Here is a 13,366-nt window from a genome sequence, read left to right on the forward strand (position 1 = left end):
GGATTTGGTGCTGCTTCATTCAGTGACTAAAGCCAATAAAGCCCAGTGTCAGCTATACTAATGAGAGAGAGAGAGAGAGAGAGAGAGAGAGAGAGAGAAATGATGTTGTTGTTTTAGGTCATTCAAGCACACATCACAAATATACGGGAAAGGAGAAAACACATCACAGGAAGGAAAGAACAGCACTCAACAATCCACCCTGACGAGAGAGAGAGAGAGAGAGAGAGAGAGAGAGAGAAAGTGGGAGATAGATAGATAGATAGATAGATAGATAGATAGATAGATAGATAGATAGATAGATAGATAGATAGATAGATAGATAGATAGATAGATAGATAGAGAGTGGGAGAAAAAGAGGAAGACAGAGACAAAGTGGGAGATACAGAGAGAGGGAGAGAAAGAGAAACACAAAGTGGGAGATACAGAGGGAGAGAAAGAGACAAAGTGGGAGATATAGAGGAAAAGAGAGAGAAAGTGGGAGATATGGGGGAGAGAGAGACAAAGTGGGAGATACAGAGAGAGAGAGAGAGAGAGAGAGAGAGAGAGAGAGAGAAAGTGGGAGATATGGGGAGAGAGACACAAAGTGGGAGATACAGAGGAAGAGAGAGAGACAAAGTGGGAGATACAGGGGAAGAGAGAGAGATAAAGTGGGAGATACAGAGGAAAAGAGATAGAGAGAGAAAGTGGGAGATACGGGGAGAGAGACAAAGTGAGAGATACAGAGGAAACAAGAGAAAGAGAGAGATACGGGGAGAGAGAGAAAGTGGGAGATACAGAGGAAAAGAGAGAGAAAGTGGGAGATATGGGGAGAGAGACACAAAGTGGGAGATACAGAGGGAGAGAGAGAGAGACACACAAAGTGGGCGATGCAGAGAGAGAAAGTGATAGATAGATAGATAGATAGATAGATAGATAGATAGATAGATAGATAGATAGATAGATAGATAGATAGATAGATAGATAGATAGATAGATAGAGAACATGGGAGAAAAAGCAGGCAGAGAGAGAAAGTGGGAGATACAGGGGGGGAGAGAGAGACACAAAGTGGGAGATACAGATACAGAGAAAGAGAGAGAAAGTGGGAGATACAGATACAGAGAAAGTGGGAGATACAGAGGGGGGAGAGAGACAGACACAAAGTGGGAGATACAGAGAAAAAGAGAGAGATGAAGTAAAAGAGAGAGAGGGAGAGAGATAGAGAGAGGTGAAGCGAAAGACAGAAACAGAGAGGGGAGGGGGTGAGTGTGGGCAATGGGGAAGGAAATGTCTTCCGGTTAAACAGATGAACTTGAAATCTGGCACGTTGTCCAAACGTGATACAGGGATGAATACGAGAGAGAGAGAGAGAGAGAGAGAGAGAGAGAGAGAGAGAGAGAGAGAGACTAATTAGGAGCTCCTGATGCATAAAAATGATGAGGGAGACCCTTCAGCTGTTTACAAAGAAGCCCACACACCTCTCTCTCACACACACACACACACAGAGAGCATATGTAAATGACTCACATGGTGGATCATTCACAGCTGTAAGGGTTCAAACATCTGTCCCATATATGATCCCAAGAAGTATATAAATGGTACACATAAGTACCTTAGAGGGAACTGATCCAGTGACAAGCTGGTGTACTGATAAAGGTACAGTAATGTAGTTTGTTTTCTGAGTGTGAGGTAGAATTTACTTGACATTTTAAGAAATAAATAACTTGTGCACACAAGGGAAAAAGAATCACCTTTTGGAACAATTATCTTGAGCACACGAGATTAAAAAAATTACATTTCATGACAACTATCTTGTGTGCACAAGATTAAAAAAATATATATCACCTTTCAGGACCATTATCTTCTGCAGACGATTTTTTTTTAAATCACATTTCAGGACCATTATCTCGTGCACACAAGATTTAAAAAAAAATAGTAAAAATAAAAAAATCACCTTTCAGGACAACTATCTTGTGCACACAAGATTAAAAAAAATCACCTTTCAGGACCATTATCTTTTGCACACAAGATATTTTTAAAAATCACCTTTCAGGACAACTATCTTGTGCACACGAGATTTTAAAAAAAATCACATTTCAGGACCATTATCTTGTGCACACGAGATTTTTAAAAAATCACCTTTCAAGACCATTACCTTTTGTGCACAAGATAAAAAAAAATCACCTTTCAGGACAACTATCTTGTGCACATGAGATAAAAATTATCACCTTTTAGGACAACTATCTTTTGCGCACAAGATTTTTTAAAAAAATCACATTTCAGGACAACTATCTTGTGCACATGAGATAAAAATAATCACCTTTCAAGACAACTATCTTGTGCACACGATTTAAAAAAAATCACATTTCAGGACCATTATCTTGTGCAAACGAGATTAAAAAAATCACCTTTTAGGACAACTATCTTCTGCATACGAGTTTTTTTTAAATCACATTTCAGGACCATTATCTTGTGCAAATGAGATTTTAAAAAAATCACCTTTCAGGACAACTATCTTGTGCACATGAGATAAAAATAATCACCTTTCAGGACGACTATCTTTTGCGCACAAGATTTTTTAAAAAAAATCACCTTTCAGGACAACTATCTTGTGCACATGAGATAAAAATAATCACCTTTCAGGACAACTATCTTGTGCACACAAGATTAAAAAAAAATCACCTTTCAGGACAACCATCTTGTGCAAACGAGATTTTAAAAAAAAAATAACCTTTTAGGACAACTGTCTTGTGCACACAAGATTAAAAAAAAAAAATCACATTTCAGGACCATTATCTTGTGCAAACGAGATTTTTTTTTTTTAAATCACCTTTCAGGACAACCAGCTTGTGCACATGAGATAAAAAAAAATAATAATCACCTTTCAGGACAACTATCTTGTGCACACAAGATTTTTTTTTTTTTTAATCACATTTCAGGACAACTATCTTGTGCAAACGAGATAAAAAAAAACCTTTTTGGACAACTGTCTTGTGCACACAAGATTTAAAAAAAAATCACATTTCAGGACCATTATCTTGTGCAAACGAGATTAAAAAATCACCTTTTAGGACAACTATCTTCTGCATGAGATTTTTTTTAATCACATTTCAGGACCATTATCTTGTGCAAACGAGATTTTTTTAAAAAAAATCACCTTTCAGGACAACTATCTTGTGCACATGAGATAAAAAAAAATAATCACCTTTCAGGACAACCATCTTGTGCACACAAGATTTTTTTTTTTAAATCACATTTCAGGACAACTATCTTGTGCAAACGAGATTTAAAAAAATAATCTTTTTGGACAACTGTCTTGTGCACACAAGATTTAAAAAAATCAGATTTCAGGACCATTATCTTGTGCAAACGAGATAAAAAAAATCACCTTTTAGGACAACTATCTTCTGCATACGAGATTTGTTTTTAATCACATTTCAGGACCATTATCTTGTGCAAACGAGATTTTTTTTAAAAATCACCTTTCAGGACAACTATCTTGTGCACATGAGATAAAAAAAAAATCATCACTTTTCAGGACAATTATGTTGTGCACACTAACTTTTGGGCACAAGATTTTTTTTTAAATTACCTTTCAGGACAATTATCTTGTGCACACGAGATTAATATATATCTCCCCTTTCAGGCTTTAGGGTCTCTGTCAGTAGTTTTACCTGATAAACCTGGAACATGAGGAACTTCAGACGGCGTTTGTTTTGTTCGTCCAATAATTGTGTCCGTGCGCCCTCTAGTGGACACACGATTCATTTCCAGAGGAATCTCTCTCCCAGTGTGTTCCAGTTCCAGTCCTCTGACTCCATCTGGATGTTGCTCAAAGACCTAAAACCTTCTGTTGACTAACTGCACAGAGCTCAGCACATCCTGATCAACAACTCTTTGTACTTTAAAGCAAAGCTTCACCTTGAAACAAAAGAAATAGATTCAGATTGAAATATTGGGATGTTATGAGTGAGTGTTTGCTGGTTGGTCATTATTCCTGTGAGAAGTTTCCAGTTGACTGATGGATTGGCCTCACAGAGGGGCCACTGTTATTGCTCGCACCATCGGAGAAAATAAATTTCACTGTTATCTCCTAAAGACTCTCTGACTCCTTTCCAGCAACATTCAGCTGAATATGAATGAGAAATACAGCACAGATGAAGGAGAGACGAGTGCATGGATCCACATCAGACTGCTCAGCCAGCTGTGAGATGATGCGCGTGATGGTGCTGATGGACACTGAAGCTTTGGAAGCTGATGTGTTTGAGCAGAGTGGATGGATGAGGAGACTGAAGGATTAAAGTGCCGCTGCATCGCTCTCTTTAGGTGAAACGAAGTCCAGTTTGAGTTTCAGTGACAATTTCTTTAAAAAAAAAAAACAAAAAATTGATTTTATTTACTGTATAACAACTGAATAAACATTTAAAAAATCAAACCGCGGTTTATTTTTAAGGAGCAGTTTACACTCGCCGGCCACTTTAATAGGAACTTGTTCTTGATTCTAAGATTCCTGTTCTTGGCTGCAGGAATGGAACCCAGTGTGGTGTTCTCTCTCTGGTGCATGTGGAGATGCTTTTCTGCTCACCACGGTTGTAAAGAGTGATTATATGAGTTACTATATCCATCCTGGCAAAAAACAAACAAAAAACCTCAAACCAATCTGCATGTTCCTCAGCCCTCTCTTATCAACAAGGCGTTTGTTTACTTTCCATCCACAGAACGGTCATTGCTCACTCACTCAATGATGTTTTTTGTTTTTCGCACCATTCTGTCAGTGTAAACTCTAGAGACTGTTGTGTGCGAAATACTTTCTGAAATGCTCGACCCTGTATTTCATCTGGCTCAAACCAACACCCACAGTGACAGAAAGTCACGTTTCACTGTGAGATCACAATTTTTTTTCCCTTTCTGATGTTTGAATGTTAGTGAACATTGATTACCTGAAGCTCTTGATTTGTATCTGCGCGATTTTATGCATCCGCAGATCGGCTGATTAGAGAACCGCATCACACAGCAGGTGGATGGATGGATGGATGGGTGTTCCTAATAAAGTCGCCGGTGAGTATACTAGTGCATCTCAAAAAATTAGAATATTGTGAAAAAGTTCAATATTTTCCATCAGTTATTTAAGAAAGTGAAAGTTATATATTATAGACTCATTGCACATAAACTAAAATGTTTCAAGCATTTTTCTATTTTAATTTTAATCAGTATGGCATACAGTACAAAAACATAAAAAAAAACCATCTCAATGTATTAGAATATTTCATTTCGAGTTTGAGTAAAACAGTATGAACACAGTGTATCTCTCGGTCTAGTTCAGTTCACACAACCACAATCATGGGGAAGACTGCTGACTTGACTGTTGTCCAGAAGATGATCACTGATGCCCTCCACAAGGAGGGTAAGCCACAAAAGGTCATTGCTGAAAAGGGTGGCTGGAAAAGGTGCACAAGCAACAGGGATGGCCGCAGTCTTGAGAGGATTGTCAAGAAAAGTTGATTCAAGAACTTGGGAGAGCTTCACAAGGAGTGGACTGAGGCTGGTGTCAGTGTATCAAGACCCATCACGAACAGACATCTTCAAGAAAGGGGATACAACTTTCGCATTCCTAATATCAAGCTACTCCTGAGCCAGAGACAATGTCAGAAGTGTCTTATCTGGGCTAAGGAGAGAAAGAAATGGACTGTTGCTCAGTGGTCCAAAGTCCTCTTTTCAGATGAAAGTACATTTTGCATTTAATTTGGAAATCCCGGTTCTAGAGTCTGGAGGAAGAGTGGAAAGGCACAGAATCCAAGGTGTTTGAAGCCCAGTGTGAAGTTTCCACAGTCTGTGATGATTTGGGGTGCCATGTCATCTGCTGGTGTTGGTCCACTGTATTTTATCAAGTCCAAAGTCAACACAGCCATCTACCAGGAGATTTTAGAGCACTTCATGCTTCCATCTGCTGACGAGCTTTTTGGAGATGCTGATTTCCTTTTCCAGCAGGACTTAGCACCTACCCACAGTGCCAAAACTACTACCAAATGGTTTACTGACCATGATATTACTGTGTTTGATTGGCCAGCCAACTTGCCTGACCTGAACCCCATAGAGAATCTATGGGGTATTGTCAAGAGGAAGATGAGAAACACCCGACCCAAAAATACAGATACGCTGAAGGCCACTATCAAAGCAACCTGGGCTTCAATAACACCTCAGCAGTGCCACAGACTGATCACCTCCATGCCACACCGCACTGATACAGTAATTCATGGTAAAGGAGCCCCAACCAAGTATTGAGTGTATAAATGAATATACTTTTCAGAAGTTGGACATTTCTGTATTGTAAATCCTTTTTTTGATTGATCTTAGGGAATATTCTAATAATTTGAGATACTGGATTTCTGATTTTCATGAGCTATAAGCCTTAATCATCAAAATTAAAACAAAAAAGGCTTTAAATATTTCACTTTACACGTAATGAATATAGAATATATGAAAGTTTACCTTTTTGAATTAAATTATGAAAAAAAGGAACTTTTTCATGGTATTCTAATTTTTTGAGATGCACTGGTATAGTGCTCAAGGTTTTCCTAGAATTCATTCTGATTGAGTTTAGATGTCAGTTTGCTTGTTTCATTTTGCTCAGCTCCACCTCTTTTTTTCTTTAAACGGCACTTTTCAAAGCATGTATCATTTAAATAAGGAAAGATAAAGGGGTGTCAATATTTTTAATGCAACTGAAATTCAGCTCCCAGGCAGCACAGGACTGGAATAATTAATTACAAACCCCAACATTAAAAAAAAAAAAAAAAAGAAAAATCAGGTGAAAACTGAATCACTGGAACGTGAAGAAAGTCTCCAGGACCTTGAATAGGATGTGTTTATTTAATTATTGACTTCAGCTTTAAAAATTCTTTAACATAAGTAAATAAGGAAGGTGGGATGAAAGTAACTGATGATGCATCAGGAAACAATTTATTTAGCTGAAACTCTTTTTAAAAAAATAATAATAAATCGTCCGAACCGAATACCGCACCTCCGTCTCGAGGTGCGATTAAAGTACAATAAAATAAAATAAATCCTCCGTGTAATATTCAGGATTCAGCAGTCAGTTCTGATTAATAATTTGATGAATGAATCAGTAACACACATCGAGAAGCATTCACAAACAGGGTTAAAGTACAGTTTCAGTGCTTTATCGTCTCATCATCCAGTTCACAGCAAATGTTCAGAGTTACAGTTTGTTCGTGTGAAAATAAAAATATTTCAGCCGTGGCTGCGTTAAATTAAACTAAACGTTTAGTACACTTGAGCTCGTGAGAGTTTTAACACCATTATATACCAACCTGAATACGAGCTGTATGGGATTGATATGGGATTATTACTATTGGTTGTAAGGATGAATAAAGATGTCAGCTGGGGTAGAATAAAAGCGAAGACAAACCTGAAACACACACACACGATACCTAACAGGCATGTGCTAACACATATTATTCCCTCCACATTCACTGGATATGAGCAATCACGTGCTCTGATTGGCTGCTCTACTACTAGAATATCAGCTCATATACTGAGTGTAGAGAAAAACAAAATGGCGGAGGAGCGTGTTGCTGAACCAGCTGAGGACGAAATAAAAACTCGACTCGAAAACAAAATCCGAAAAATTATCATCAAGTATTTAAAAGAAAAAGAAACAGCGAAAAGGATATTGGAGTTTTTTTGTTTGTTTGTTTGTTTTTCCCCCCAGTATCTCCAGTTCTACACTCCAGCCCAGTTGGTGGCGATAATGCACCTTAAAGTTGGTTTGCCAACTTAAAAAAAAACAAAAAAAAGAAGAAAATCGCAAAAAAAAAAAAGCTACAAAATATGTAATTAAAGTATTTGATGGTAAGGACGTATCTTTTTTAAATTTTCAGGAATTATTATTACTATTATCGCATTTTTCACAAACTGCTCCTGTGACTTCACCGGTTTGTTAAGCGGAAATGATTCTGTCGGACGTTTTGTATAAAGTTTTTATTTATCGAATTTGCAAAGAATAAAAATAGAAGTGCTACGTTTCTCAAAATCCAGTGAATGTGGAGAGAATAAAACAGTTACTCCACTCAACCTCATCGTACACGGCTTAAAGCCGCCATCAGCTCATGTACGACTCGATTGAGTGGAATAACTGTTAGATATTCTTCCGCATCACTGTCCAAACCTTTATCCTGGTTTACAATAATCATGATTATGTATTTTTTTTCCACTGCAACACGACTGAATGTGTATTTTTGTTTTACTCAGACATGAACAAAAATATTATATTACAGGCATTTAAGCAGACGCTCTCATCCAGAGTGATGTACAGTGGTGCTTGAAAGTTTGTGAACCCTTTAGAATTTTCTATATTTCTGCATAAATATGACCTAAAACATCATCAGATTTTCACACAAGTCCTAAAAGTAGATAAAGAGAACCCAGTTAAACAAATGAGACAAAAATATTATACTTGGTCATTTATTTATTGAGGAAAATGATCCAATATTAAAAATCTGTGAGTGGCAAAAGTATGTGAACCTCTAGGACTAGCAGTTAATTTGAAGGTGAAATTAGAGTCAGGTGTTTTCAATCAATGGGATGACAATCAGGTGTGAGTGGGCACCCTGTTTTATTAAAGAACAGGGATCTATCAAAGTCTGATCTTCACAACACATGTTTGTGGAAGTGTATCATGGCACGAACAAAGGAGATTTCTGAGGACCTCAGAAAAAGCGTTGTTGATGCTCATCAGGCTGGAAAAGGTTACAAAACCATCTCTAAAGAGTTTGGACTCCACCAATCCACAGTCAGACAGATTGTGTACAAATGGAGGAAATTCAAGACCATTGTTACCCTCCCCAGGAGTGGTCGACCAACAAAGATCACTCCAAGAGAAAGGCATGTGATAGTCGGCGAGGTCACAAAGGACCCCAGGGTAACTTCTAAGCAACTGAAGGCCTCTCTCACATTGGCTAATGTTAATGTTCATGAGTCCACCATCAGGAGAACACTGAGCAACAATGGTGTGCATGGCAGGGTTGCAAGGAGAAAGCTACTGCTCTCCAAAAAGAACATTGCTGCTCGTCTGCAGTTTGCTAAAGATCACGTGGACAAGCCAGAAGGCTACTAGAAAAATGTTTTGTGGATAGATGAGACCAAAATAGAACTTTTTGGTTTAAATGAGAAGCGTTATGTTTGGAGAAAGAGAAACACTGCATTCCAGCATAAGAACCTTATCCCATCTGTGAAACATGGTGGTGGGAGTATCATGGTTTGAGCCTGTTTTGCTGCATCTGGGCCAGGACGGCTTGCCATCATTGATGGAACAATGAATTCTGAATTATATCAGCAAATTCTAAAGGAAACTGTCAGGACATCTGTCCATGAACTGAATCTCAAGAGAAGGTGGGTCATGCAGCAAGACAACGACCCTAAGCACACAAGTCGTTCTACCAAAGAATGGTTAAAGAAGAATAAAGTTAATGTTTTGGAATGGCCAAGTCAAAGTCCTGACCTTAATCCAATGGAAATGTTGTGGAAGGACCTGAAGCGAGCAGTTCATGTGAGGAAACCCACCAACATCCCAGAGTTGAAGCTGTTCTGTACGGAGGAATGGGCTAAAATTCCTCCAAGCCGGTGTGCAGGACTGATCAACAGTTACCGCAAACGTTTAGTTGCAGTTATTGCTGCACAAGGGGGTCACACCAGATACTGAAAGCAAAGGTTCACATACTTTTGCCACTCACAGATATGTAATATTGGATCATTTTCCTCAATAAATAAATGACCAAGTATAATATTTTTGTCTCATTTGTTTAACTGGGTTCTCTTTGTCTACTTTTAGGACTTGTATGAAAATCTGATGATGTTTTCGGTCATACTTATGCAGAAATATAGAAAATTCTAAAGGGTTCACAAACTTTCAAGCACCACTGTACATCATACCCAGAGCAGCCTGGGGAGCAGGTGGGGGTTCGGTTCCTTGCTCAAGGGCACTTCAGCCATTCCTGCTGCTCCAGGGACTCAAACCGGCGACCTTTTGGTCCCAAAGCTGCTTCTCTAACCATTAGGCCATGACTTCCCACACAAACAATCGATCGATTGATAGAGTCTGGCCTGTTCGGTGTTGGGTTCAGTTGTGTAATTATCATACAGAGATAATAGATGATGCGGAAATAATGACAAAACCCGGCAACAACTTTCCAATTAAATAAAATAAAATTGATTATTCCTCCCCAAGTCTGGTTTATTCCTTCCTCCCATGACACATCACTTTACCAAATATCACATGTCGCCATCCTGAAGACTTTACTGTGGTGGAAAACGTAAAGTTACTGCGTTATACTCGAGACGTCCAAAAATACTAAAATGTTTCGTTGTTTGTTTTCAAATCTGTGTGCATGGCCGACTCCGACAAGAGTGCACCGTTACTACAGAAACACTAAAGTATCGGCATGACCTGCTGTTAATTAACGAAAATTAAATCAACACCTTCTGACCAATCAGAATCAAGAATTCAGCAGTGGTGTAGGATTATATACACTAATACAGGACGTACATTGAGAAAACACACACCAAATTTGGACACACCTTCTAATTCAGGGTTTTATCTTTAGTTTTTAATTAAAAGACACTTCTTCGTGTCTGAAAGTAACGATGCTTTACTTCGTTGAGCGGTTCTTGATATAATACTGTATGGATTACTACAGTTGTCTGTAGTATAGGGCTGTTTATTTATTTACAGATTGACGATGTCAAACGCATTAAGGAGGAAGAAACTCGTCCGCTAATTAACTTTTGACGAGAACTGGAAAGCGTTCCAGGTGACTACCTACCTCATGAAGCTAGTTAAGATAATGCCAATAGTGTGTAAAGCGTCATCAAGGTAAACACTGGCGACGCTGAAGAATCTAAAATATCAAACATATTTTGTTTACCACATAACTGCAGATATGTTCCAGATGTTATTTCATAGTTTTGAGATCTTCAGTTTTGTTCTACAGTGTAGAGAATACAGGGAAAAAAAAAAAAAATCAACCTATGAATGAGTAGAGTAGGGGTGTACAAACTTTTGACTGGTATGACGTGAGGACACTATGATCATTAGTACATAATCTAGCAAAAAAACACACGCGCACACACACACACACACCACCTCCTCTTTTTGCTCTTCCTCTCCTCTGACACTTGTGACATCATCAGCACGCTCCGTCTTGATTGGCCGGTCTGGGATTTTCCGACAGCTGCTCCGTTCAGACTCAGCGCTGGTTCAAGGCGTGACGTTACAACATGGTTTAGGGTTTGAGTTTGAGCCAGGGGTACAGCACGGTGAGGATGGACAGGACGGACGAGGTGAGACCACACGCCCCGACGAATCCCGGCCCGGTAGGATAGAGGCCCAGTTTGTCCAGCGGGATGAAGAGGTCACACAGGTTCTTCAGCGTGTCCAGCAGGAGCGGCGGGTTGCTGCACAGGACGGCGGTGAGCAGACGCAGCTGCTGCTGGAGCCTGGCCGTGAGGACGGACACGCAGGAGCACGGGACGGAGGGGAACTCGCCGTTCTCTACGGCACCCGAGAGATGAGCTTTGGCTGAAGTGCTGCGCCGCTCGCGCTCCATCAAACCGTGGATCTCGTAAAGGTCTCGGGTCAGGTTCAAGATGAGCGCAAACAGGTAATACCTACAGAGAGGGAGGGGCAGGAAAGAAAGAGAATAAAACAAATGGGAGAAGAAACGAAATAAAGAAGAAAAGAGGAAGAAGCGCACCCACCTGAATGACCTCTGGCTCCACTTGTTCTGGTCGAGGCGAGGCAGCAGCCCCGTCTTTCCGGCCCACAGCAGGTTATCGCAGGCGAAGTACATGGCTCTGTTTAAATGGGAGACGGTGATGCAGAGGCGCAGGACGCAGTCGGAGAGGTGAACGGCTCGCTTCGCTGCTTCCAGAGCCTCGGCCGAGTTCCCTAACCGCATCACTGAGCACACGGAAACACACAAACACACACAGCTCAGTCTGAGCTAAAAACGGCTCCGTAATCAGCACTTTTTGTATTAAAGTCACGGACACGTCCAAAAACATTTCAACACCTGCGTTTGATTTAAAAGTTTAGAATTTATTTATTTATTTGTTTATGGATGGATGGATGGATGGATGGATGGATGGATAGACTTGAATTTTAGTTAATTAGTTAACATCACCAGTTTGACAGGTGTTTAATTAACTGAAACAGTTGGACACAGACTATTTGTACATTTGTAATGAATAAAATTCTGAATGGAGACAAAGATGACACATGAGGACAAGAGATGTGAGGACGTAAGAATGAGAGGCAAGTATGTGAGACATGTGGACGCAAGGATGAGAGACAACAGGACAGGAGTTGGTGAGGACATAAAGATGAGATGCAAGTATGTGAGATGCAAGGATACGAGTTGGTGAGGACATGAGTATGTGAGGATGAGAGACGTGAGGATAGGAGTATGAGAGGATAAGAGACACGAGTATGAGAGACACGAGGACATACGTTTTCTGCTGAGACTCAGATGAGCTTCCAGCTGCTTGATGGTTGTTAACAGTTGAGCTGCAGCTCCTCCTTTCTGCAGTGTGTATCCAAGCAGAGTGCAGGCGTACTGTGCAGCCCTGTACACACACACACAGCCTGCTGACAAGGGGGCAGAGTGACTCAGTAGCTTAAAACACACGGAGAACGTTAGCCGAGAGTAATCTTGGAGCTCTGTAGGATTGGGAGAATGTGATTCAGGGAACAACATTTTATGAATCTTATTGTGACACCACTACAGAAGTGGACAGGGAGTAGGGGACAGGGAGTAAGGGACAGGGAGTAGGGGACAGGGAACCACTTCAGACATAGGGATGTTCTATTCCACACTAGTCCTGGAGATGGAAGACCTGTGAAAAGTGTGGAACAGGTTCGTTGCTCTAACACACCTGATCCAAACTCACACTAGCCCAGCAGAGCTGAGGGCCCCGGGCTGAGGAACATGTGCACTACATAGTGCACTTTACATCCATGCGGGATTCTCACATGTACAGCATGAGCTCGGGTTAGTCGCTGTTATGTATTGAATTAGTTGGAGGTGTAAAGAGTGTAGGTCTCTCTCTCTCTCTCACCTGAACACTCGCTCTTTGGCTTGACTCTGCGCGCTGAATCTCACCCACGTCTCCATGGACACAACTTCGCCTTTCAACTCACCTTAACTCACTAAAGTGCGCTTCCGTGCACTAATTTTATACTTTTATACTCAAACAATAAACTTTTAAAGATAACAATACCTTTAAAACCCCACTTCACCTGTGCATTCGCTAATATTTTTGATTATTCTGATAGAAAACACGGTTTTGTTGCGCATTAACGCTGACTTCCGGT

The 13,366-nt window shown here is 40.1% G+C and overlaps 1 protein-coding gene across 3 annotated transcripts; it reads right to left on the reverse strand.

Moving 5' to 3' along the window:
• Positions 1-4,129: 4,129 nt before the first annotated feature.
• pex11b (peroxisomal biogenesis factor 11 beta) lies at positions 4,130-13,366 on the reverse strand. 3 transcript variants are annotated; one of them, XR_009651102.1, is made up of 5 exons: positions 13,111-13,366; positions 12,503-12,618; positions 11,752-11,953; positions 11,138-11,661; positions 4,130-4,339 (listed from the first exon to the last, which is right to left on the reverse strand). XR_009651102.1 is itself a non-coding variant. In XM_060904027.1 (4 exons), exons 1-4 carry the CDS (start codon positions 13,164-13,166, stop codon positions 11,277-11,279), a joined length of 759 nt encoding a protein of 252 aa, XP_060760010.1. In that variant the 5' UTR covers positions 13,167-13,366; the 3' UTR covers positions 9,861-11,276. The 3 variants fall into 3 exon arrangements, 1 of the variants encoding a protein (XP_060760010.1); XR_009651101.1 differs by lacking the exon at positions 4,130-4,339 and adding an exon at positions 9,861-10,979; XM_060904027.1 differs by lacking the exon at positions 4,130-4,339 and having other exon boundaries at positions 9,861-11,661.

This window comes from Neoarius graeffei, chromosome 22 (genome assembly GCF_027579695.1).
Source record: "Neoarius graeffei isolate fNeoGra1 chromosome 22, fNeoGra1.pri, whole genome shotgun sequence".
Taxonomy (NCBI): Eukaryota; Metazoa; Chordata; class Actinopteri; order Siluriformes; family Ariidae; genus Neoarius; species Neoarius graeffei.

What these genes read in the sequence shown, in the direction of transcription:
- pex11b (XM_060904027.1), bottom strand. Translation starts at nt 13,166, where the DNA reads ATGGAGACGTGGGTGAGATTCAGCGCGCAGAGTCAAGCCAAAGAGCGA. An exon ending in GCCAAAGAGCGAGTGTTCAG is followed by an intron (nt 12,619 to 13,110) that starts GTGAGAGAGAGA and finishes GTGTGTGTACAG; the next exon opens with GGCTGCACAGTACGCCTGCA. An exon ending in TGGAGCCAGAGGTCATTCAG is followed by an intron (nt 11,662 to 11,751) that starts GTGGGTGCGCTT and finishes CCCTCTCTGTAG; the next exon opens with GTATTACCTGTTTGCGCTCA.